The 24,107-nt window shown below is 53.2% G+C and overlaps 11 protein-coding genes across 11 annotated transcripts; 6 read left to right on the top strand and 5 right to left on the bottom strand.

Moving 5' to 3' along the window:
• Positions 1 to 135: 135 nt before the first annotated feature.
• On the top strand, positions 136 to 649 carry CABS01_14087 (uncharacterized protein; the record flags this gene model as incomplete). The annotated part of the gene is made up of 2 exons (XM_060547427.1): positions 136 to 259; positions 318 to 649. The coding sequence occupies 2 exons, from the start codon at positions 136 to 138 to the stop codon at positions 647 to 649; spliced, it is 456 nt and encodes a 151-aa protein (XP_060393777.1).
• Positions 650 to 1,333: 684 nt separating this feature from the next.
• Positions 1,334 to 2,182, bottom strand: CABS01_14086 (short chain dehydrogenase; the record flags this gene model as incomplete). Its single annotated transcript, XM_060547426.1, has 1 exon — positions 1,334 to 2,182. The coding sequence occupies one exon, from the start codon at positions 2,180 to 2,182 to the stop codon at positions 1,334 to 1,336; it is 849 nt and encodes a 282-aa protein (XP_060393776.1).
• Positions 2,183 to 3,225: 1,043 nt separating this feature from the next.
• On the top strand, positions 3,226 to 4,438 carry CABS01_14085 (peptidase family M28; the record flags this gene model as incomplete). Its single annotated transcript, XM_060547425.1, has 2 exons — positions 3,226 to 3,869; positions 3,922 to 4,438. The coding sequence occupies 2 exons, from the start codon at positions 3,226 to 3,228 to the stop codon at positions 4,436 to 4,438; spliced, it is 1,161 nt and encodes a 386-aa protein (XP_060393775.1).
• Positions 4,439 to 4,999: 561 nt separating this feature from the next.
• On the top strand, positions 5,000 to 5,731 carry CABS01_14084 (uncharacterized protein; the record flags this gene model as incomplete). The annotated part of the gene is made up of 3 exons (XM_060547424.1): positions 5,000 to 5,089; positions 5,225 to 5,359; positions 5,429 to 5,731. 3 exons carry the CDS (start codon positions 5,000 to 5,002, stop codon positions 5,729 to 5,731), a joined length of 528 nt encoding a protein of 175 aa, XP_060393774.1.
• A 920-nt stretch (positions 5,732 to 6,651) lies between these two features.
• CABS01_14083 (uncharacterized protein) lies at positions 6,652 to 7,783 on the top strand (the record flags this gene model as incomplete). The annotated part of the gene is made up of 4 exons (XM_060547423.1): positions 6,652 to 6,785; positions 6,892 to 7,090; positions 7,160 to 7,447; positions 7,544 to 7,783. 4 exons carry the CDS (start codon positions 6,652 to 6,654, stop codon positions 7,781 to 7,783), a joined length of 861 nt encoding a protein of 286 aa, XP_060393773.1.
• A 401-nt stretch (positions 7,784 to 8,184) lies between these two features.
• On the bottom strand, positions 8,185 to 8,772 carry CABS01_14082 (uncharacterized protein; the record flags this gene model as incomplete). The annotated part of the gene is made up of 1 exon (XM_060547422.1): positions 8,185 to 8,772. The coding sequence occupies one exon, from the start codon at positions 8,770 to 8,772 to the stop codon at positions 8,185 to 8,187; it is 588 nt and encodes a 195-aa protein (XP_060393772.1).
• Positions 8,773 to 9,920: 1,148 nt separating this feature from the next.
• Positions 9,921 to 11,924, bottom strand: CABS01_14081 (glycosyl hydrolase; the record flags this gene model as incomplete). Its single annotated transcript, XM_060547421.1, has 2 exons — positions 9,921 to 11,360; positions 11,421 to 11,924. The coding sequence occupies 2 exons, from the start codon at positions 11,922 to 11,924 to the stop codon at positions 9,921 to 9,923; spliced, it is 1,944 nt and encodes a 647-aa protein (XP_060393771.1).
• A 2,317-nt stretch (positions 11,925 to 14,241) lies between these two features.
• CABS01_14080 (uncharacterized protein) lies at positions 14,242 to 17,607 on the top strand (the record flags this gene model as incomplete). Its single annotated transcript, XM_060547420.1, has 2 exons — positions 14,242 to 15,469; positions 15,518 to 17,607. The coding sequence occupies 2 exons, from the start codon at positions 14,242 to 14,244 to the stop codon at positions 17,605 to 17,607; spliced, it is 3,318 nt and encodes a 1,105-aa protein (XP_060393770.1).
• Positions 17,608 to 18,385: 778 nt separating this feature from the next.
• CABS01_14079 (uncharacterized protein) lies at positions 18,386 to 19,306 on the top strand (the record flags this gene model as incomplete). Its single annotated transcript, XM_060547419.1, has 1 exon — positions 18,386 to 19,306. One exon carries the CDS (start codon positions 18,386 to 18,388, stop codon positions 19,304 to 19,306), a length of 921 nt encoding a protein of 306 aa, XP_060393769.1.
• A 67-nt stretch (positions 19,307 to 19,373) lies between these two features.
• On the bottom strand, positions 19,374 to 20,714 carry CABS01_14078 (uncharacterized protein; the record flags this gene model as incomplete). The annotated part of the gene is made up of 1 exon (XM_060547418.1): positions 19,374 to 20,714. One exon carries the CDS (start codon positions 20,712 to 20,714, stop codon positions 19,374 to 19,376), a length of 1,341 nt encoding a protein of 446 aa, XP_060393768.1.
• A 3,039-nt stretch (positions 20,715 to 23,753) lies between these two features.
• CABS01_14077 (uncharacterized protein) lies at positions 23,754 to 23,999 on the bottom strand (the record flags this gene model as incomplete). The annotated part of the gene is made up of 1 exon (XM_060547417.1): positions 23,754 to 23,999. The coding sequence occupies one exon, from the start codon at positions 23,997 to 23,999 to the stop codon at positions 23,754 to 23,756; it is 246 nt and encodes an 81-aa protein (XP_060393767.1).
• Positions 24,000 to 24,107: the final 108 nt, after the last annotated feature.

Raw genomic sequence — 24,107 nt, 5'->3', positions numbered from 1 at the left:
CGAACTAACCTGCGAGCTCAATTGTGCGTATTGCGCCATGATTAGTCTGCCTATTCTCTGGACAGCCTCGGTCCGACTTCGTCGAGAGCTTACAGAACTTGAATATAAATCTCAAGATTACGCCCTCAAAAGTGCATGTACACTCAGATCTTCATTAGAACACTCCCAAACTATCACAGGACAACCTCAGTCAAACTACTGTCACTCTTTACAATCTTTGTCCTTTGCAACTTAGATATCACCACCCCAAATTACAACAGTACGTACTAAGTATGCCTTGGCTACATCTTCAAACCACGAGTCTAACATCTTTTCAGTGCAGTTCAGCTCTCTCACCTTCGCTGTCCTCCTCTGCGCAGCTTCAGGCGCTCTGGCCCAGAACCAGCCAAGGGACAAGTACAAGTGCTATGTGCCTTTCGATACCTGCGACAAGCCCATCCCCGCAGAGCTGAAGGCATCGATGGCCAAGGAATTCGGTACCCGCAGCCAATGCAGAACTACAGAAGTCGTCTACTACGGCGCCCCCGACGCCGCGATTGAGGGCGTCTACTGCGAGCCCGGCCCGGTTCGTGCCATGGGCGGAATGTTCAGCTACAGCGTCGGTCGCGTTTCTACCGCGTGCCACGCCAAGTGCGAGATCTGGGGCTAGACAGACATGAGCAACTATGATGTTCCAAAAATGAGGTTCACTCTGTGCTGGAGAGATAGCTAGCTAGATTGGCGGATATGGCCCGAATACGATGTTGGCCTCACTTTCCTTTCCAGGCTGTGTAGAAATCGTGAGGCACTTTACATAATGACTTCATACTTTGAATGTTCGTTGGCGACCGATCGTAAATCTCAAGTGATCTAATCAGTCCCTTCAGGCGAAATAGGACCATTTATAGCTCTATGTGAGTCATGAGATGCATGATGTTGAGAATTTAAACGCGAATAAGCTTTGAATCAAGCATTTGCCAAGCAACTCCTCAATGTCGCCCGCCAGCCTTCCAACATACTTTCAGATCAGGTAGAATTGGGGATTCAATTCTCTTGAGGCTTCCAATTACTTCTTCACAAAAAATCACACGTTTCACATACGAAGGGGATGAAGGTGTCAGCTTTATGACTTTCGGTGCAAAGATATCAATATTAGCAATTATCATGAGATTGTTTGGCTGAGGAGTCGTAAGGCGCACTGAATTCATCCGATTAGGGTAGTTATAAAATAAACATAGTTATATCAAATTCGTAATTATGCTACAGTGACATCTCTTTGTTTCCCTCATTGTGGCCATCAAAATATCAAAATCAACTCACGAGCCTTGAAAAAGTCCGCCGAGTGACCTAGCCGCTAAAAGTCGGTCGAAGCGGAGATCGACTCCCACTCATCGAGAAGAGCCATGGTGCTCTGACACTTCTCTCGAACAACCGCAAGGCAGTCAGTGCCCAAGGCCAGCCTCTGAGGGATTTCACGACCCTCGGCCACCCCAGACTTGGTTAGAACATCCACGACCACACGCGCTCCCTTGATCGGGTCACCAGGCTGGTTGTTATCGACGGTTTCCAGCACCTTTCTGACTTGGCCCGCTGCGCTATCGGTATACGCTTCAACAGACTGCTCAACCTTGATGCGTGCACCTGGGTTCAGGAAACCGGTACGGAAGTAACCCGGCTCAAGGATGCAGACATCAATACCGAACGGCTTCAGCTCGTCGTGGAAGCCTTCGGTGAGCAGGCTGACGGCAGCTTTGGTGGAACAGTACATGGCAAAGGCCGGACCGCTCTTCCAGCTACCGAGACTTCCAATGTTGACGACGGCACCAAAGCCCTGGGCGCGGAGGTGGGGGGCCACTGCGCGGGAGACCTTGAGAGTGCCGAGGACGTTGGTGTTGTACTGGTCAAAGACTTCCTTGGCGCTGGCCTCCTCGATAGTGCCTTCGAGGATGTAACCAGCTGAGTTAATGACGTGGGTCACTTTGCCGTGGATGGCAAAGGCCTTGTTGACGGTCTCTGTGATGGTGGCCTCATCAGCGATGACGTCCAAGGGGAGTGTATTGGCGCCCGCGGAGGCCAGGTCAGAGATCTTGGCTGGGTTGCGGGCGGTTGCGATGACGCGGTGGCCACGCGAGAGAGCTTCTTTGGCAATGGCGAGGCCGAACCCTGAGGAGGCGCCAGTGATGAACCAGACTGGGGAATCCATTGTGAAGGTGAACTATTCCGATTCAAGTAGTAAGGCGGAGGATTGATCAAGTATCGAAAGTCGTGAAGATTTATCTTGTAGTCAAGATAACATGAAGATATTGTTCTATTGTGTTGATGATAATGAAGCACCTTACCTCAACAGAAGCGGAACCATCTTGTCTCTTATAGCCCGATGGTCTGTATTCTTCGAGTCTAATTCAACTGCTCTATGATATGAGAGAGCAAGAATCCTGCTGCATGTCAGATCCATAGAATTCGTCCGTCATTCAAGCCACTCGGCGATAGGTGTCTGGTAGTGGCCTATCAATGGCTTGTACGACACGGAGATTAGAATCAATAGGTCCATGCCAAGTGATATCAAAGGTTCCTTGCCGCAAGGTCTTTTGTTCGTCAAGTTGAGGGGTTGGACTATGGTCAGTGATGAAGAGATGCTTCCGTGATGGCATCCAGTGTAAGTGAAGGTGGCGTTAACGCCGAAGGATCTGTGGAGAAGATGCCGACCATCGGGGATAGGCGATGTGGTCTATCCGTTGGAGATTAGAGAGATTAGAGTGCGCGGACTGGGACTAAGGTAAGACTAAGGTGAGCTCCTCGATGATTGGACCTCGCCGTCAGCCAGTCTTTTGCGAGCTGACGTTGATCACATACCTCAAAAGAATGTTTGCGACGACGGCTTGGCCTTACATGCCGGTGCCAATTGTCGAGTGCGATGTTGACATCCCAACCCCAGAATTCCTCTAGCGTTTCCCAGGCGGCGTGCGGAGCGGTGGATCTGCCTCCGTGAGTGGAGCCTCCCTCGGCATATTTCCACCTCGACCACCAAATGCCCCGACCACTCGGCGGGGACCTCGTGGGACCTGAGTCGCATTGCATCTCAGGGTCTTTGACAGAACACATTTCTCCCCGCCCAACATGGCGGCGGTCGCAACCTGAACACATTGCGCAAAGAGAAGCCGTCGGGCGCGTACCTATCGAACAACCCAGATCACAGTTCCAGAGCAGCATGAGCCTGCTGCGCCCGACCTGGCCGCCGTCACCATAATGGGTCTTCTGAACTCCCTCCCGAAGCTACCCCTCGTCGGGTCGATCCTCATAGTCCTCTGCTCGCTCTTCACCCCCGCGACCGCCTACACCGAACTCGGCGACGAGGCCCTCCGCGCGATCCCCTCGGGTGGCGATGGTTTCAACATTGACACCGGCTCGCTGCTGGCCCCCATCCTCATCCCCCGCGTCCCCGGCACCCCGGGCTCGCTCAAGGTGCAGCAGCACTTTGTCGACTTCTTCCGCGCCAACCTGCCTGAGTGGATCATCGAGTGGCATAACTCGACATCCAAGACGCCCGCGACCGGAAATAAGGAGATACCCTTCACGAACCTCATCTTCCGCCGCGACCCGCCGTGGGCCAAGGGCGGAGATGTCGAGTATCTGACGCTCGTGGCGCACTATGACAGTCTGTACCACCCGGAAGGGTTCATTGGGGCGATTGACAGTGCGGCGCCTTGCGCGATGCTGCTCCACGCGGCAAGGAACATTGAGGAAGCTCTGGTGAAGAAGTGGAAGGTAATGGAGGCCTCAGGTGACGCTGGGAGCGGGCTCGAGGAGGAGAAGGGCGTTCAGATCATTCTGCTTGATGGAGAGGAAGCATGGGTGTCGTGGACGGACACAGATTCGCTCTATGGAGCCAGGTATGTTTGGTGAATCTCTGCGTCACTAGTTTGTCTGTCTAACATCCTCTAGGGCGCTCGCCAAGAGCTGGGAAGACTCTGTTCACCCTGATGGTCTATACAAGACTCCTCTTTCGTCCATTAGCCTCTTCCTTCTTATCGATCTTCTGGGTGCCCCTAATCCCCGGATACCATCTTACTTCCCTTCCACGCACTGGGCGTATAAGAAGATGGCAAAGATCGAACATCGCATGCGCGAACTGGATGTTCTCGAAACGAAACCGAAACATCCTTTTTTGACGGACAGGAACAAAGAGAAGGTCGGCTTCGGTGGTGGGTACGTCCTAGATGATCATGTACCGTTCTTGCAGCGAGGTGTCGAGATCCTGCACATCATCCCGACGCCGTTCCCCGACGTATGGCATAAGATCGAAGACGACGGTGCCCATCTGGACCTGCCAACAGTACGGGATTGGGCGCGTATCCTCACGGTTTTCGCGGCAGAGTGGATGGAGCTAGATGAGCACCTACCCAAGCAGATAGAGGGTGAGGCTGCTAGCGATTCGAGCGACGTCAAAGATGAGCTATGATTCTTACATTTTGAAGCGATGAATTTAGACCACATAGATAGCCCTCCGCTTTCGCAATCTCATAGTAACAAGTTCGTCCATGTCCTAGCCATCCTCTCATACAACGTATGACGTAATGTTGAAGTTTTTGCTCGACAAGAGCTCTCGGATGACGCCAAGCGAGGATATAGCTAAAGTCGAGAGGGGGGGCCGGCGGGAGTGTTTGGAGAGCCGAATGTGTGATAGGAGAGCTGAATGTGTGATAGGAGAGCTGAATGTGTGATAGGAGAGCTGAATGTGTGATAGGAGAGCTGAATGTGTGATAGTGGTGCTATCAGACCATTTTGACGCCTACCTAGACTTCGTCCACTTCAGCCGCAGATGAAAACGGCCATGCTCTCTATTTCAATCATACTCACGTCGGCCAGTTCACATCAGGTACTTGTCTATATAAGTGAGCTCATCGTCAACAGTATGATGGGCTATAGTCACAACAGGTCTCCCAGCTTTCATAAAATCAAAATCCTAAGAGCGCCTGGGAGGTCTTGTACATTTGCTTTTGGTATAGAGTTGAAACCGAAGATGTTCTTCACGAACGTTGTAACAGTCACCGCCATCGTCCTCGGTCTGGCCCATGCCCAAATTGAGGTCGACGCTCGCTTCTATCGCACGGTGAGTGAAAGCCTAACGCGCCTTTGTAATAAATGACACTGACCTTTAGTGGAACAGCAACCCGGCCACGTTGCTTGCAGTGGGAGCGATATTGGGGAATCTTGCACCAACCTTGACGTAGATACCTGCTGCCAGGCATCGGACAGCGGGGCCGTTGGCTGGGACACGGCAGATTTCTACCTCAATGCGCACGGTATGGGACCACGCATTACAGGCACATTTTACTCCCGCAAAAACACCAATGACTGCAGCGTGCCTCTCTGCACCAACGTAAGTGCTTGTTCCCGGCTTATTCCTCTTGTCTACATATGCGTGGAATTACGCTGACCTGCTGTACAGCTAGATGCAGCTCAATGCTGTCAGCCTGAGCTCCTAAACGCGCTGTCAGGCGGCAAATACATTGATCGCAATGACGATATTACCTACAGTAAACAGATCAGCCTCAATGCCGGCACGCACAAAGGATGTGTTGAAACAGATTCATATGTGTACAAAGCCTTCAATGGCCATGTGTACTACGTAAAGAAGTCTAACGCCAGCCTATCCACTTCCATTGAGTCTCTGTGGAGTCTAAGAGAGTATGACCTTCTTAAAGAATTCATCATCCGCCATGCAGATCTGATTCGAGAAGAACGGACCTGAAAGCACCCCTTTAACTCTCGGTGAAATCTGAGATAACAGGGCCGGTCGCCTCATATCAGGCGTAGATCTCTAGTTCGGTGGAGCAGAATCAGTCAAGGAAATTCTGCGGGAGGCATCGGAGATGTTGAGGCCAGATCTGAGGCGATGTTATCCTATGTAGGCAAAACAACCCTCCGTCTTAGTTATACAGATTTCCAAGTAGCTGCTCAATCTATTCCTGGCATCATGAGCCAATGGTACATGATGTACATGGTGTGCACCGTTATCTGAACTCAGCTATTTACATACGTTCGTACCAATCGCATGCACAGGACACGTCTAAGCAGTTTGAAAAGAAAGTCGGGGTTACCATTCGTGGGGACAAATAGCAAAGCGTACATCACTGAATTATGCAGCGCTGCGAGGATAAGGGCGCTCGCGTCTCTGAACATATAATCAGGAGAGGCAAACACCGGCTTGTTTCCTTTCAAGTTGAAAAGAGTACCTACCTAGTACTCAGTGATCCACCGAAGCCTCCAACAGGCTTCATGGCACTATCGGAATCATTGTGTCTCCAACATGGGCATCGCTTTGCGGACATTGCCTCGCGAATCTCAAGCATAAGAAAATTCTGGTCATGCCAACCACACGAGTTTAGGGACCTCAAGTTTTGTCCATTGGTAACATCTTTGTGGCCTTCTGATATTACTGTAGGTACGAGTAAGGTAACCAGGTGTTGAAGAATGAGATGCCATTACTTGTACTGTACAAAACACAGTGTTAACAGCGAAAGTACTGTCTGCAGGGTCCCGCTATAGTTGGACCGTGCACGGTCGGTAGTTCGTAGTGAACACGAAAGCTGTCCATAAGTGAACGGCCTGTGATGTGAAGCTCCCACGCCCAAGCTAAAGCTGCCACAGACAAGCACCCTCAGCAGCACAATGCGATTCCTCAACTCCCTAACGCCAGCCCTCGCGCTGTTTGCGGCCGGTGCCGCGCAGGCCGCCTCGTCATGGGGATTCGATAGTGCCACTGTCTCGATTACTGGCAAGGGCAAGGATGCCACCAAGGAGAAGTGAGTTGCTGCCAATTGCGCTTTCTGGAAGCTCTGGGGTGGGAAGGAGGAAGAAAGCCGTGATGCAAGAGAACTTCCAATTGCTAACGAATTGCCCCCCCAACAGGTTGAGTGCGACATCTCCTCTCAAGACGGCCCTCTCTCTGGGAGCCAAGGATACTCTCAAGGTCATCTTGACGGCCAAGGAGGGCGACAAAGCCAAGCGCCCGCACCAGGCCTTCTTGATCCTCAAGGAGACTGCGTCTGGCCTCGAGGCCCCCTTCCCCCTTGAACTCAAGGACACTGGCCGAGGCGTTGTCGACATTGTACGTTTTACATCCTTCTCCAACCCTCGATGGCAAGCAAGGAAGGCTAATCCTCATGAACTACAACAGGCCCAGAAGGACCTCCCCGTCCAGCTCCTCCTCGCCAACGAGCCCCTCAAGGCCAGCATCGTCATCGGCTCCTTCGGTGCCGCCAAGGCCCTCGAAACCACCCTCTTCGACGTCTCCGTGAGCCGCGACGCCAGCGCCGCCGCCCCGACCTACGACGCTCCCCTCCGCTACGGCAAGCAGCCCGAGATCAGCCACATCTTCCGCGAGGACCCCCGCAGCCCTCCCAAGATCATCTCGCTGGCCTTTGTTATTGCCGTTCTGGCCACGATTCCCGTTCTTCTCATCGGCGTAAGTAATCATCCCACCATGTTCCGTCTTCAATTGGAAGGAACAATGCGTCCTGTAACACGGAAATGTAACATTGACTTACTTCCCGTTCTGCAGTGGCTTTCTCTCGGCGCCAACGTCAACCACATCCAAAAGGCCCTCGGTGCCGCGCCTCTCTCCCACGTCGCCTTCTTCGGATCCATCGTCGCCATGGAGGGCGTCTTCTTTATGTACTACAGCGCCTGGACCCTCTTCCAGACCCTGCCCGCCGTCGCTATCGTCGCGACCTCCATCTTCCTGAGCGGCACCAAGGCCCTCGGCGAGGTCCAGAGCCGTCGTCTCTCCGGTCAGCGGTAAAATGCTGTTCTCGTAGGAGTACTGCACTTTCTCAGACAACAAAAGCGTGACCTTCCACGGGAGTGTGGACGAAGGTGGCAAGGCAATGGGGAAACAATTACGAGGTTTGCTTACCAGACCATGCCACGGGCGGTTCAGGTCTGGGCACAAAAAGCTAAGGGGGCCTAAGATGGGGTGCGGAGGAAAAGAGAAGCCCCAATTGTACATCAGCATACGTCACGACAGCATCCGAGCATCTGTGAATTAGACACAAGACCAAGAGTCAAATAAAAAGGGTGATTTCGAACCATGAAAATCAATATTCAGACCATCTATCCTCAAAGTACCTGACGCCACGCTCGCCCTATTTATTACACAAAAGACACCAGCAAGCAGTCATCACTAACATCCGATGACCACGTTCAAGCCTTCTCCGGACGCTCCTTCTCATCACCATTCCCCAAAACCTCGACGCTCCGACTCGCCTCAACGCCAACATTCATAGACGAAGGTCCGGCAGCAGAATACGCAGGCGGCGGTACATCGTCGCCTGTAGAAGCCCGTCTCCTCTCCCCAACGCCCTCCTCCTGCCCAGACGACGGGCCAGCACGTGACATGTTGTTTCCGTTGTTGTTGCAATATCCCTGCTGCTGCTGATAAGGTCCAGCAACGCCCATGAACCCAGCAGTATCATACCCGTACCGTCCCCTCCTGCCCCCGCGCTGCTGCGCCCTCATGGCATAAATCACGGCTTTCCGCTCGTCGCGCGCGGCTCTGCGCTCGCGTTTGGCTTCGCGGCCTTTGCCAAAGGGGAGGGCGACCTTGCAGATGCCGCAGGGCTGACCGTCGGGTCCCGTGTGGTTGTGGCCTTCGTGGGGGCCGGCGACGGTACTGGGGCCAGCACTGCCGGGGGTTGTGACGGGGGACTGGTTGTTGTGGTTGTGGCTGTAGGGGTTCCGGCCGGCGGCGGCGTGGACTACGGTTGAGACGAGGCCGGTGATGAGACCCATTGTGTGAGTTTGTGTGGTGTTTTTGCTTCTGAGGTTGGAGGTTGGAGGCTGGAAAGCTTGGTGACGGGTCTTGATGGTGGGTGTGGCTGGCTGAATGGACGAAGACTTGATGATAGATGCGATGCGATGCTTAAGATGATGGATATGTGTTGGTCTGTATGGGGAAAGATATCCAAAGTGTGCTATTGGATATGTATGATGCTTGGTGATGCTCAATGCTTCTGATGCTCTTCCAAATTCAAACTTGTAAATCATCAGGAATCTTCCAACCCTTTATATCTAGCTGCCTCCAAAGCACAATATCAACAAAGAGGGGGGAAGACCACCACCCAGCATCCCCATCTCGATTCCCACAAGCCCATATCTGCGCCCTCCAAGCTTCCTTCCCCCCATTGGGAAGTCGATTCGAAAGCGTTTCCCCAGAGCCCCAGAGGCGCACGGCGTTCTGGCGTAGCGGGCAGGACAACGACCCAGCAGCGAATCTCCTGCCAAGCCACGGCAGCCAAGTGGGTCCAGCCCGGCACCGTGCTGCCGGATCCGCCCAAGTTTAACCACTCGAAGCGGCCCTCGCGAACCCCGGGGGTGCCCCTCTTTCGATCAAAGGTGCGAGGTGTTGGTTAGCCTCCTGCACTCCTTCGAAGTTCTTGGACTTCCAGGCCCCCTAAATGGATGGCTGAGCAGCCACGCAATGGAGATTGGAGGCTACAGCGGGAATGGGGAAGGATGTCAGCATGTCAGCATCGTTCGCACTCGGCTAAGTGACCAATGATGGCTGGTTTGGTACGATTTTAGCGTGGTCAGGTACGGCGCAGCAGTCGTAGTCTTGATAGCGTCCCGCGGGTAAGACACCCTTGAAAGTAAGGTAGTGGGGCAGAGTGAATGGTGCCTCATTGAGTACGATGTCTCCGGTTCAGTCAATAAGTATTCTCGACCACCATAATTACTGAAGTGCGAATGCGGGAGAGGTAAAGAAAAAAAGCAGGAATGTCCAAAACGAAGGCCGGCGTACCCGGCCGGCGGCTATGCCATGCGTGCGTATATACGGGGAAGAACTTCTTCGTCTATACTCGTAGGCCCAAAAAGGCAAATAGCTAGATAGCCAAAATGACTTCATATCATGCATATCTTCATCGTCGTCTCATCTGCCGCTATGGTTCGTACGTACCATTGGACGCCGCTACGAGCTCCCACCAAGCCCGCATCAAAGCCATTCCGCCGTTCTGCGTCTCCGGGGTCCTACCCCGGCCGCGGTCGTTCGGATCACCAGTCGCTGCCGTTGACTTCACGTGCCGTTCAGATCCGACCTCGTCCACTTTACGAGATCCTTGCCTATCAGAACCACCAAGAACCTGCTGTCCAGAGTGTTCATCATCACCGACCAGGACGTAGCCCTTCTTCTCATTCTTGCGCGCCTCGCCATTTGGTGCCCATACCTCGTCAGGATTACCATGGGCCCAAACGCCGTCGTTCGGCAGCCCGTAGTTACGGTAATCAGTCACATTGGGTGCGTCGTGAGGAATACCGTCCGTCTGCATTGTCGGCGCACTTTTCAAGAAAATGCCTGCTCCCCACCACGTACCGAAACGGCCTTCCCTGTCCTTAGTCAACAAGGCCGCTTTAGCATTGTGCTCAACCCATTTCAGATAGGCCTGACAGGCCGATGCGTGGGTCGTCTTGACTTGATTGTACGCATTTGCGTTGACAGTCATGCCGCGCTCAACGATGGCGGCGTCCAGTGGCTGGCAAAAGGTTACAAAGTGATGGAAGAAAATGCCCTTGAAGGTTTGCCCGTCCTGGGAGCAAGTCGCGCTAGCATCGCAGGTTTCTTCCATGACACCTCCTCGGCCCAGGCCTCGCCAGGGGGGCAAGTAACCTGGAGGGAGTTTTGACAAGTCATCAACTGGCTTGTTGAGCGTCAAATCCCAGCCCGAGGCTTTGATAACGTTTTGGATCAGCCTGTGCCCATCTTCCAGGTAAGAAGCACTGCCTGTGGCGGCAAATAGGCCTCTTTGGCCAGTCAAGAGCACTCCCTGGTTATAGGTGAAGACAGCTTCACTACGCTGATCACATTTGGTGTTGCCCGGTTTGGATCTATCAACGTGATAGCCGTCAACATAGAGACCGGCATGATTGGTCATGTTAACGCCAGTGAGCCATCTGTAGCCTTCAATGGCAGCGGCGAGGTACTTGGGCTCTCGTGTGGCCTCCACACCACTGGCACGGTTGATCCACGGCGTGGTGTTGTTATCACCGGGAAACCAGAGGTACATTGAGATCGAAGCCGCAATCCAGAGTTCGTTCGTGATGGCGTTCTTGTAGGGCTCCAATCTCGGGTTCCAGTTCATACCGCCGTCGCAGAGTAGTGTGTCCCAACCCTTGGACCCAAGGTCCCAGAAGATTCTGGCCCGGTGAGCAAAAGAGGGTATCCAGTATTGCCCATGCCAGGGCCCGTTCGCCAAGGCATCTCCCAGGCCTGGCGTTGCGCTTTCGTTGAGGCCTTCCCGGGGATAGAAGAGCTTTGAGTGTATGTCAATAAACTTGATGGCGTCGATCCAACCAAGAACAACCCAAAGAATGTCGTCGAAAGCCTATGTACTGGTCAGCATGCGCTGCTTGGAAGTGATATCTATGGGGGGTAAGAGACGCACCTGGTGGCGGATCGCAACGTCGTCCTGGCCGAAGTATGAGGCCACTAATTGAGTAAAGAAAGTATCAATGAGGTTTCTTTTGGCCCCCTTATCACCGCTTCCTCCAATATCGAGAACAGCCAATGCTTGCGAGAGCGAAGTCAATGAGCCTGACAGCATCGTTTCCATGACGGCCGCAGTCCAGTCGATGGCTTCGGGCCATGTTCCCTGATCCGATACGAAGAAGTCATGCTGCATGACAGTAAGAGCTTCAAAGGTGGCCTCGAGTGGCTCGTCTTGGGCCTTGGCCGTATAAGCAGTGGCATCTCTTTCAACCTGGGGGGTTTCTAGGAAGGACGTGGGCTGTCTCGGTTCGCAGTCGGTCGGAGGCTGGTTTTCGGCATAGAAAATGGGGCAATACGTCTCGAGCGCATTCGGAGGAGTCGCAACGAGGGCTGTTGCGCACGAAGAAAGCGCAAGCACCGAGAGGCAAGCCTCGGGCAATCGGGGGGTTGATCGACGCATGATGGAAGAATCATCAAAAGATAAGACAACTCAGTTAATGATGGCGAGCAATCAGCTCCAGAAAAGGCCGCTCATGTATGGAAGCGCTCTGCCATGTTCAGAAGGACTTCGCAGTCGCCGAAGCGGGAATTGTACAATGATAATATGCACGAGGAATTGGCAAAGTTGAAGAAAGAGGGCACGCGACGAGGGAAGATGCGGAGGAACTATGCGATGCAAGCAGCAATACGGGAAGCCAGTGGAAAAGCTGGGGAAGAGCAAGACAAACGGCGGCCGGGCGAAATGCGGGAAGGAAGCGAGTGATGGCGCAGGGCTCTTTGGCGATGGACTGCCCAGAGTCGAAGACCAGGCCAAGCCCGTTTTCGCAGGAGAACCTTGGAAAAAAAGATCCACCTGCACGAGGCAGATGGACCCCTCAAAGTCCCCTCAAGACTCTAGTGGTCACAGAATGGCGCACCGAGAGGTCACAGAACTGCCAGAAGTGGATGGTGCAAGCGGTGCGTGGTGGTCACCTCCCACCACGCCCGCCCACCATCCACCATGCCTCGGAAAGGTGGCGGCGTCGGCCACTAGAACAAGTTCATGCGGGGCATTCCTGGTGGCGCCAAGACCCTGCGCTTTGTCCTGTCAGTCTGTCACTGCCCTCACTGCCCTGAGCCCTGGGCAAGAGAGAATCGGTTCAATTCCTTTGCCGATCGAGTACGAGGTTCGGCTACCCGCTGAAGAAGATTGTACGCATTAGATCGCAGTAAACATGTTAATGGATCCTGCCTCTGCCACTATCATCGCCATGTGTCGAACGAATATTCTGCGCGCGAGGTGATCGGAAGGATGCTTGGTTTGGATCTCTTTACTACCTACCAACGGCAAGGCAATACGTACCTTGCACGAGACTACCTTAACCAAGTACCTTACGTTGTGCATGAACGGTTCCACGCTTTCCAGCCTCTTCGGCGGTGTAAGGAAAACCAACGCCCACGATGGCATGGCACCGCTCGCAGTCGGCGTGATCACCTGCTGATATCTGGCGACCAAGTTGGTGGACCTGGTGACCCGCGCCTTGTGCCCACGGACAGAACCAAGAGCAGTCATATCTCAAGTAAGTATAGACGGTTGTAGAGGCTCTCCAACCTCGAAGCAACGTCTCCCTGACTAAAAGAATTATCTAGGTAAGATACGGATGAGATGTCTCGGGTCATGGGACTTGACCTTGAAGTAGGAATGGAAGTCGACGGCCGTTGAAAAGTGCCGTGAGTGCTTGAGCGAGTCGGGGAATGCATCACTAGGGTGAAACGGACCGAGTCGGTCTGTTAGAGATGCGTTGAGATGTGCTCGACCGTGCTAGAATCTGTCTCAACCACCTTGCGCCTACCTGCTAGATGACTTTTGGTGTGAGCGGTAAAAGTTGAGGAAGGTTCTTCCCGTTCCTGATGTTGGTGTCTTATTCATCTGCACGACTAGCGGAAACTCTAAGTGCTTACCACGTGTCTTGCCTCACCGAGTCTACAATAGGTCTCAAGTGAAGACAGCGATGACTGGCTCGGTGAGGAAGGCGGAAGTGTCTCTTCACCTCGGCGGAGAGAATGGATGGCTGACGTAATGACGGAAGAAATAACCGAGTGCCCTGCTTCATTAAGTTAATTGACCTTGCCCGCCTTACTTAAAGTCCCGGTCATATTTAACACAACTTTTGGGACCTGTATTTGTATGCCAATTATAGTAATCGTATGTCTAAACACATACAGACATTAGATCAAAATGAGAAGCCTTTGCCAATTTGACTTGACGGTTTCCCGACCCTGTCTTGTGCGAACAAAAGGGCGCGTTTCTTTGTCCAGTGCAGACCAACCAGCACGCGTTTCCAGCTGCAGAGGGCTGGAGGCTGGCGACTTGTTAGTGATGATTCGTCCAGCAAGGGCACTGAGCTGGGCTGGGGGAGGCAGGGCTGCCCCACTAACATGCACTGACGCCCACGGCCAATCGCCAATTGTTTACGCCTGCGGCTCCGAAAGTAAACAAACCGACCCCTGCCCTTCCGCACTAGGACGCTTCTTCCTTCTCCATCATTTGCTTGGGTTGTGAACTTCATCATACACCACAGCTTCTTCTGTCTTTCGTCTAGCCATTGTGCGCGCTTCTATGCCTTGAGCACCTTTCTCTTGCTCGGTATTGCTTCGATTCAGTCTTACCATCTAATTGTCTGCGCGATATCAGCTATTCGACGCGTCGCTTCTACCCATTGCGGCGCCATCGTGAATCTACTTTTTCTTCTCGACTCCCATCCCGGAAACCGCGCCCGACGCGTCCCGGGGCAGTCATGGAGGCCGACTCAGCACACAACCGCTACCGTTCTCGCATTCTGCGGGAAATGAACGCAAATCGCGACAATCCATTCAACTCCCCGCCTTCTTCGACAGGCTCCCACGGCACCGTCAGCCCGACCATGTCCTCTGTTTTCTCAGAACCCGACGGAGAATCCACCCGCAGACTCAACGAAGATATTGCTCGGATTATTGGTCCTACTGGTGGCAAGATACAAGTAGACTTGGATGCTGCCCACCGCAAGTGGCCCGAATTCTACGGCAAGCCGAAGGCCAATGTCGAAGCAAGACACAACCACCCCGCTCCCAAGTCCACAGGCTCATTCCGTCACAAGGACACCGTCTCCCATAAGGCTATTGTCCAGAAATATCTCTCCAACATGGATGACGACTCCACGGACATGACTTGGCAGGGTTCTAAGCGGACGCGTGCTGAAATGCAGCCCCGCGTCGAAGACAACGAGTCCGATATGTCAGCGAACATGTCCAAGTCACCTTTCCGATTCGATATCAATGCCGACAGCTTCAAGTTCAACCCTCAACAGCAGATGAACCGTAGTCCCTTGTCAAGAGGACACGCTCGATCAGCATCTGGCAATCACAAGTCAGCACGGCGATCTTCCTACGCCGCCAACACGGACCGACGGAAGTCAGACTTCCTGGCTCCCCCAACACAAGCCACCCCGAAGCAGACCACGGCCGACAACGTCCATACAAATAAGTCTACGCCTGTCACATTCAACACGATCCGAAGCACGTTCCCTTCGCCGGCCACTACCGATAGCCCGGCACAAAATGGCGCCACGTCACGCTCTTTCTTCATGCCCGATATCTCTCACCTCAATGACTTCATCTCCGGCAACTTGCGCTTCAATGGCGCAGTGAAGAATGGCGTCCCAGTCTTCGTGAAGAACGGACAAGTGCGGGACCGCATTGATACCTTGCCGCCCAATGACCATGCCGAGGTGGACGGCCTTGCGATTCCCGAGGATGAAGAGAAGATATTCGTGTCTATGGATATGATCCGGAACGAGATTTGCAATCTTCAGGAGCACGATGATTTAGTTCAGCAGCATGCAGTAGAGCTCGAGAATCAGGTGGACCATCTTCAGACCGAATTGAAGCGCATCAAGGGCCGCAAGTCTATCGATAGTGCCCTCGGGTCCCGGACAGGCTCAGAGCCGGAAACGGCTGGCGAGGAGCGCTATCAGACACAGAAGCTGAGTGAGTATCATGAGACTGCTCGTTGAAATTCCATCTAACCAGTGACAGAGTTGGAATCGCAGGTAACATCTTTGCAAGCACGCTTGGACCAGGCAAGCACCCGGCTCGGCATTAACGAGGTCGAAAATAACACCTTGTCTTTGGAGCGAGACCGGGCTTTAAAGAAGCTTTCAGACGCCTGTATGCAAATCGGCGATCTCATGGATCAACTCGAAATCAAGGGAAGAGAACTCCATGAGACCCAAGATAAGCTCAATGCCACTCTGGAGTTTACCAACCAGCAAGAGGTGTTCCGTCAGGAGAAGCAAAGCCACGAGGTCCAGTCCGCCGATAACAAAGCTCTTCAGGAAGAGAACCAGACCATCCGCAAGGAACAGGAAACTCTGCAACAGGAAATGGAGTCTCTGCGGACAGACAACAACTCTCTGAGGCGCGAGCAAGAATCTCTTATCAACGAGAACAGGTCTTTGAGGGCTAATGCGCGATCGCTCATGTCCGAGAACGAGGAGCTTCGCCAGACCACGACCAATGCCAAGGAGGATCTCGAGGCAGCCCGCGATGAAGTCGAAGCCTTGCAGGTTGAGCTTCACACCATGGAGCAAGAGAAATCCACTCTCAAGGAGGACAACGATAGCCTCGTTCGCCACAACGAGAAATACTTCAACGAGAACAAGATCCTTCGCCGCGAAAACTCGGGTTTCGAGCGCAGCATTCACGACCTTCACGACGAGAATATGCAATTGAAGGAGGAGATTGAGTTCCTCAAGCAGCAGCTCGACCATTGCCGTCCTCTCGGAAAGACGGATGACTTTTCCGTGCGTCTGGATAAGGGAGTTGACGACGAGGAAACGGAGGAGAACATGACTTCGGCGTTCTTCATGCCGGACATTACGATTGACAGCACACAAAACTCGAGGGTTCTCGATTTCACCCCTGAGCCGAAGAAGATCCAGAGGCAAGCGACGCCAGGCAGGAAGGCTGCCGAGATTCAGGACACCACTGAGCAGACAGATCGCAGTGTTAATGAGCTTGACCACACTGTTCAGAGTCAACAGAGCTCCGTCGCAGCCGAGGGTCGTTCTAAGAGACGAGACTCCACCCACCGTGCGCAGGACTCGACCAGTCAGCAGAAGGTGTCCTTCTCTCTCCCCGAACGGTTGGCAGCGAGTTCCAAATCCAAGAGCGCGAGGGAAAAGAGCAGTAAGGCCTCCAACACTGCCAACAAGGGTAGCAAGAGGAGCATCTCTGCCCAATCCACTCCCAAGAGCTCTTTCAAGGGGGCTTCTCTCCCCGATCTCGACCCGTTCCAAGCCGATGACGAGGGCAACATGCAATCGCCCGAGCACACCCAGACGCAGACTCACTCCATGGTGATCGACATGAAGACGAAGAGCAAAAAGGAGTCTCGTACTGTCCACCAAGAAACAACGAACACCACCCGAAACTTGACTAGCCAGAGCCAGAAGTCATCAAAGTCCACAACAAAGCCTTCCAAGGACAAGTCCATTACCGTCGATCTGATTACGCAGGGCGGGCTAGACCATACCTCGACTACTGATGTCAAGGGCAACTGTCCTGCTTTGACCTCCGACGCTCGACGTGTCCTGGATAGCTTGGCCGGACACAGCTGTAAGAACTGCATTGTGTGCACTCGGATCAAGGCTCATCGGGGAACGATCACTTCTGCCGACATTGCTGAGGGAAAGAAGCGAGTGAAGATCTCTAGGCCCGTTGCTCCCTCGGATCAGTATAAGACGCTGGGCACTGCCGCGGACGACCTCACAATGCGTCCTTCTCAGCCTCCTGGACATGCTTTGGCGAAGGTCATCAAGGGTCTCGAGGATGAGCTGGAGCACATGAAGATGGAACACGCCAAGATGCAGGCTCGATACGATAACCACAACCCTGCTCTTGCGGAGACGAAGCGCAAGCAGCTCAAGACAAACATTGACGCCAATATGAACGCGCAGGAGGTCAAGAACGGCCAAATCTACGCACTCTATGATGTGCTCGAGGGACAGAAACAGGTTGGACAGGATATGTCGGATGAAGAGCTCGACTTCACTATCTTCAGTATTACCGGATTGAGTGTTAGAGACATCACTGACCAACTCACTTGGGAGGGCATTCAGGGTTAGGATCATGGCATGGCTTGACGCTTGCACTTTGAGCGAGACATTGCCCTTGTATGGCGTTTTGGGTTGAATTTTGCAGATATCAGGTTGTTGGACGGGAGTATGACTCTGGTTCGAGTCACTCAGGAGAAGGAAATTGTCACAAGTTTTGTTTTTTTGGCTCTGCTTAATCATTCTGGTCCGCATTGTATATATACCAGGCCTTCGAGGACAGCAGTTTGTTGGCGGAGAACAATCGGAAGGGATACCCCATGCCATTATCATACTCTGACTTTACTCTGCATGTGATATTGAACCGCTCGCCCCTTTTCCTTGGAGTTTTCCACTGCGTCTCTTGAGAAGTTGAGATGCTTGGGGCTGGCAGACGGAACCAGCTTAATCAGCGATTTTGACGCCAAGAGCAAGCTCGCTGTGAACTGCCCGATCGGGAAGTGATCTGTAGACCAACACGGGCTGTCAACACCATCGTCGGCTTCGATGTCTGCATTGATGCTTTGGCTGTGGCTTGACAATCACTCTGCTTATAAACGTGGAAGATTATGTCAGTCCTGAATACAGCAGACCCTCGTTAATGACGCCGGATGCTGATTGATGAAGATGCCTTGTTTGGAGACTCGACTACATAATGGTCAGATAGGGCGAGTATAAGAGGATGGCTTGAGCCATCTTCCAAAAGCCAAAAGATCTTGAGCATCAACAAACTCATAGCAGCTGTACAATTGCCCTGCTCTATAAATCAATAGTCTTCTGTACCCACCTTCAACCATACCCACCATCCAGAATGCGTGTCGCCATCGCCGGTTCGGGTGCCGTAACCCGCTACTTCGCCGAAGAGCTCCCCGCAATGGGCATCGACCTCGTCATCCTAACTCGCTCTCTCAAACCCGAGCTCGAAAACATCCAGGGCGTCCGCCAGTTCGTGACGGATTACTCGGTTCCTTCGATCCTCGAGGGCATCGAGGGCTCCGTCGCCCTGGTGTCCAACATTCTGGACTACTCCCCGGCCTTTGTCGACGTTCACGCGCGCCTCATCGAGGCGGCGAAAGCCAGCAAGACGTGCAAGCGCTTCATCCCCGCCGAGTACGGTGGTAATCTGGAGGACTTCCCAGACCAGCCGGGCTTCTACGCTCGTCGGCAGGGAGTGGTTCGAAAGATGCTGGAGGAGCAGCAGACGGGGCTGGAGTGGACGCTGCTTTCGACCGGATGGTTCATCGACTATGTTGTGCCGCGCAAGAACCGCTACCTCAACGACGGCGGAGACGCCATCCCCGTCAACCTTGCGGGTGGAAGCATGCTGATTCCTGGGACCGGCAAGGAGCCTCTGGATATGACCGCCGTTCGGGACGTGGTTCGTGCTGTGGGCAAGCTCCTCTTTGCGCCGAGCTGGGAGCGGTATACGTACATCTCGGGAGGGAAGGCGACCTGGAATGAGATTGTCCCGCTGATTCGGGAGAGATACCCGCAGGTCAGTGTGAAGTATCGCAGCCTGGCTGAGTACGTTGAGGATATCGTTGCCCACCCGGACCCGAATGGCGAGGAGCGGATTATCGCAGAGTATGGGATCTTCTCTGCCAGTCACGCTGGGGATCTGCCTGTCGAAAAGGTTGCTGCTCATCGCGAGAAGTACTTTTCTGGCCTCAAGTTTAGGACTGTGAGGGAGTTGCTGGCCGAGGTTGAGAAGGATCCTGAGGTCATCGTTTAGGGGTAAGAGACTAGGTGTTTTTTAGAAACAGGAGTGGAAGGTCTAGATAGTCTTCACAGAACCTATCTCAATAGAGAATCACATCAAACTCTGGCATCCGTGAAAGTACACGCGTCCAAGGCTCCGGTGATACACCAGGGGCAGCCAGGTCGCGGCGTTTCCACACCTCTTCAACCGCGAGAAGCAGCGTATCCCAGGTAGCGATCCCGAGTGACTTTTTTCTAGAGAATAGCAATCTTGCCCTATCCCGAAGCTCCGGTGTCCTGGCCTCAAAGGCCACTGTGGCGTAGATCCACGCTTTGGGGCTGCTGTTCTTCTGCAGGGATTCGAGGTGCTCCATGTGGTCAAGACACCTAGCAACCAGATCTTGGACGTCCTCTTCGGGGCCTCGCCTCCCAGAGTTGCCCTTGAAGTAGAGTAAGCACGCGTGGTAGAATAGCGAACGGTGGTGGTGCACCATGGCCGACTCCGCGTTGTTGGCGTCGTAATCTACCGAAGGCTCAGGCGTAGACAAGGCGAATTCGATCTCTAGTTGGTCGAGGTCCTCTTCTGCAAGGATTGAGGAGTGCACAAGTTTTGCGTTGAAGGAGCAGACCAGCTCAAGAGATCGTACCGGCATGATTTGGCTCTTCGATAGCTCGACGTCTGGCAGATACGTCTTCATCGGGACGGGAGCGTCTAATCGTCCGAGGTACTGGGCAAGCACCGTGGCAAAGGTGGAGGAGCAGGACTCGTACGTCAAGGCGGCGGTAGTCGACTGTCTCCAGGTTTCCATGCTCGTATCGTCGAGGAGGTCACGGGTCACCTTTATGACCTCGCGCCAGGCGCCCGCGGTGCCGGTGATAAAGTGAGTGAGGATCCATAGGCAGAGAGTGGCCAGACTCGCCATCCGCTCGTCATGGTCTCTGCAGCTCATATTTTGCATAAGGTGGCGGAAGCTCAGCTGTTTATGACGGAGCATCAGATCTGCGTAGCCGGCATGGGCGTCGTCGGTGCCTCTGATGTTCGCCTGGTGGGCCGCGGAGATGGCGCAGACTGCATGGAACAGAGCGACGGTTGATGTTGATCTCGTCTTGGCGAGGCGGCTTCCCTTGAGAGCCATGGGCGATACAGTCGTCAGAAATGGGTTCGCTGGGCTGCGAATGGGTATCATTTTGTGTGCGAGGTTCGTCGCCCAGTGGTTGATGAGTTCTCTTTCTCGAGCAGGAGCTGATGGTGCTTCTAGTGGCCATGCCGGATTACCCATGAGGGATAGGTCCCAGTGGCTGGAGACGTCAAAAGAATTCCACTCAACGTCCAATCTACTGTTCTGTAGCATTTCCAGTCCTTGATCATGCGATTGGACGTTTTGAGACGGTGGCTCCCTCCTCGCAGTGCTTCTACCAGTTTGCCAGGCATCTTCAACCATGACGCGTGGTTCGCACGCCCGGAATCTTAGAAGCGGGCCGGTCTGTTGATTATCAACATCTGTAGATATCCCTTGGTTCGGCGATTGTAAAGGGTTCTGCGATGAGGAGCTGGCCTTTGTCCTCGGCCGACGCCGGCCACCACTGCTTGATGTTCCTGTTCCCGTGGGCGAGAGCCAGGTCAGTCGCGTGCCATATCCTTGACATGTGAACTTGCCAGCAACGCAGCGCCGGCACGCTGGTCGCTGTTCGTCGCATTTCACATGGCGTTCGCGGCAAGTCCAGCAGCCTGTGAAACTTTTCTGTCGCTTACTTCTGGCGATCTTTTGTAATGGTCGATTTGGTGATTCATCAATTGCTGGACGCGGGGTCAGCTCGAGTAGCATCTCGCCATTGATTGCAGGCCGTAGCATCTCCAATTTGTTATTATCGTTGTCAAAGTTGGATATTTCTATCGTGATATATAGTGATACTGAATGTCCTAGATGACATGAGATTGCGGAACATGGCATTGCGTTGAGCATCTCGAAAGGTTGAATGCCAACTAGTTTCCCTCAACATGTTGATTAGTCAGTCAACTTCAGCCAGCGTGTAAGACGAACGAAGAAACGCTGACACTGCCAACTATCGTACAACACTGAAAGTTCTGAGATTGGACATTTCTAGTCAAATAATACCCTGAGACTGAACTGTGACTGCTTCGCACAGCTACGCGTCGCAGCCTTAGTCTCATGTACCTCTCTGAACAGCAACGGTGCACTCATCGACTTTTCCATCCCAGAGAAACTTCCTCTACTCACTGTGGCGTGCCCTCATCAACGAGTCACAGCAGTCGATCACTTCTTCTGGAAGAGATTCATCGACACAAATATGCTAAGGGATGGATGGCAACCTCCTAAGTTTGCGAAGTAAAGGTTGCGAGCATCGGGCTGGTCGATCTCCCTCTCGCAGGCCTGTAAGGCTCACAAACTCCTCTATCTGCATCCGGTAGGAACTGCCTTTCAGTTCATGCTTCGCGATGCTGCCGGGCTGCCATATCAGAGAATTGCTGTCTCTGGAGAACCTTGGTGATTTGGAGGCAAATAGGTACCATCGTCCCCAAGGTTCCTGCAACGCAACTCTCCATCCAGTTTGTGGCCATTTACTTATAATACCTAACGGAAGGTCCATACACCTTCGACTTTGAGAAGGAAGCTAAAGTTCCAGCACATGTCGGCAGTAACTTGGGTGAGGCAGTACTTGAGTGAGGCAGTACTTGAGTGAGGCAGTACTTGAGTGAGGCAGTACTTGAGTGAGGCAGTACTTGAGTGACAAATATCATTCACCATACATAGCATGGGCGCCAAGTTCAACTCTATAAGATGCGCCGTTCGAGCCAAATCTAGACGGATCATCTCACAGCCCAGCCCTCTATCTGTTGCCCTGGTAGCAATGCTCTTTCCTGTGAGACATCAACAAGCACCCCAACGGCTACCAGGTTCCAACGGTTTGCATGGTCACGTGAGTAGAAGATTCGGGGACGTGCTCCATAACCCTTGCCATCTCGGCCAATTAAAAAACAATAACCTGGTCTTGTTTTTTCATTGGCTGTAAAATAATCGGATCCACCGAGTGATTGAGGCCAATGTGGCCCCACTCTGTTGCCCTCTGGACACCTATATAATCCCAGCCAATCTCCCGCCTTTACACTGTTTCCTCTTTTTCTTCTTCATACTTACCTTCATGGGCAGTCTGGGGATCAAGAAATCCGGACTGCAGAGAGGGATGCCTGCATTGCACATCGCGGAGTAGACCTCTCTCGATTGTCCTTCGGGGCCATCGCTGTGGCAATTTTTGATTTTCAACCACACTTTTCATTGTATTCATCGCCTTGCGCGATGGTATGAAGAAGAGTTCGGCTCGATGTGGTGTGCCTTTCCTTTTGCTTGCTCACCAGCTGGGAGTCTACACCGAGCAGCTCATACGCAGTCACACGCACCCAGGCGTACCTGAGAGTTTAACCAAGAGAGTTTACTGCGACTCTTGCTACCACGCCTAGAGATGGTGACCGAGCAGCGATCCACGCACGCGCGCTGAATGCATTGGGATGTTCGCGAGTGAGCGGCAGTAGCAGGCTGACTCCATAAGTTCTTCGCTAAACGCAAACATCCTTTGAGCGATCTCATGCCACGCAATTCTAGGAAGGAGCTGCTCATCGAGACCTTCCTTGTAGTATCTACGCGAGACATGCGGATATGTAGCTTGCTAGAAGGGGAAGGCCGTATCTGTGCCCGCGCCTGCTTACCTTTCAAGAGGCGGAGGTGAACGGGTGCCTCTTTCCCGTAGCCTTTAACATGTGGAAGTTGCTCTGGCTGTACCTACCTGCCACATATCTGTTCCCATGCTGAGCAAAAAGTTGGACAGCGGAAACGTCCCGAAGACACAGTTTTGTTCCCTTTTCCCCTTTCAGATACCACACTTCGTCAACTCGAGACGCAATTGACACAGTCCCTCACCAAGCCCTCTACCTACAGTCTCCGAGAACGAGAGGTGAGAAATGCATGTGAGTTAATCAACACTTCACTTCACCTCGCAAGGCAATGCCCATCAACAGACACAGCCTAGGATGCACTGACAACCTGGAGCCGGAGTAGAGACCGTAATGCCAACGAGGGACTCATCATTGCTCATCTTGATGTCTCAGGCCACCCTTCCACCAAGGCTCGACTCCACAAGTCATGCCATGCACATCAGCCTCCAGTCGAGTCATCAATTGGCCTATGTGAAGCCCCGTAAGATGACGACACCCTCACATTCAGCAGGCATCCTGCTCTCTTGATTCCTGACTTTGAGTCCCGTTTGCTATCCCAAAAGTGTCGATAAACATGCAGCATACATTACCCCTTTCAAAGCCAGAAAGGCTTCTACAGCTGCAAGTTCGCGGTCAAGTGCGAACCAGATCCAGTCGTGTAGACAAACATGTCAGCAGGCGCTTCAGCTGGCTGACCTCAGCCGGACACTTGCGCAAGGCGGCCGGGAAGGGAGATCGTCCCCGACAGTGCTCATTGGACGGCGGACGTAAGTCGGGAGTCAGCATCGAGTTGTACACACTTACCACTTCGTTTCCTACCTTCTGAATCGAGATATTGGATGACAGGTATGGGACCCCGCCGTTCTTGGGGGCGGTTTCGAGGATACACTTCAACGGCAAGCTGAACGGCAGCGCGTCTGTATGCTTTCTTATTGGTGGCAGATGCTGACGATTGAGACAAATTCCATTTGTTGTCTGCCTGGTGGCGGGATGACATGCTGCTACACGAGGCTCGAGATGCTGGCTTAATGCAGAAACTGCCTTGAACAGCCTCTATGTCTTGGCTGGCATGTGACTGCTGCTCGAGGCTCGCAGGCGAGCGTCA

Source organism: Colletotrichum abscissum (assembly GCF_030869225.1).
Source record: "Colletotrichum abscissum strain IMI 504890 chromosome Unknown Scaffold_50.1, whole genome shotgun sequence".
NCBI lineage: Eukaryota > Fungi > Ascomycota > Sordariomycetes > Glomerellales > Glomerellaceae > Colletotrichum > Colletotrichum abscissum.
This window is presented reverse-complemented; position numbering and strand designations above follow the sequence as displayed.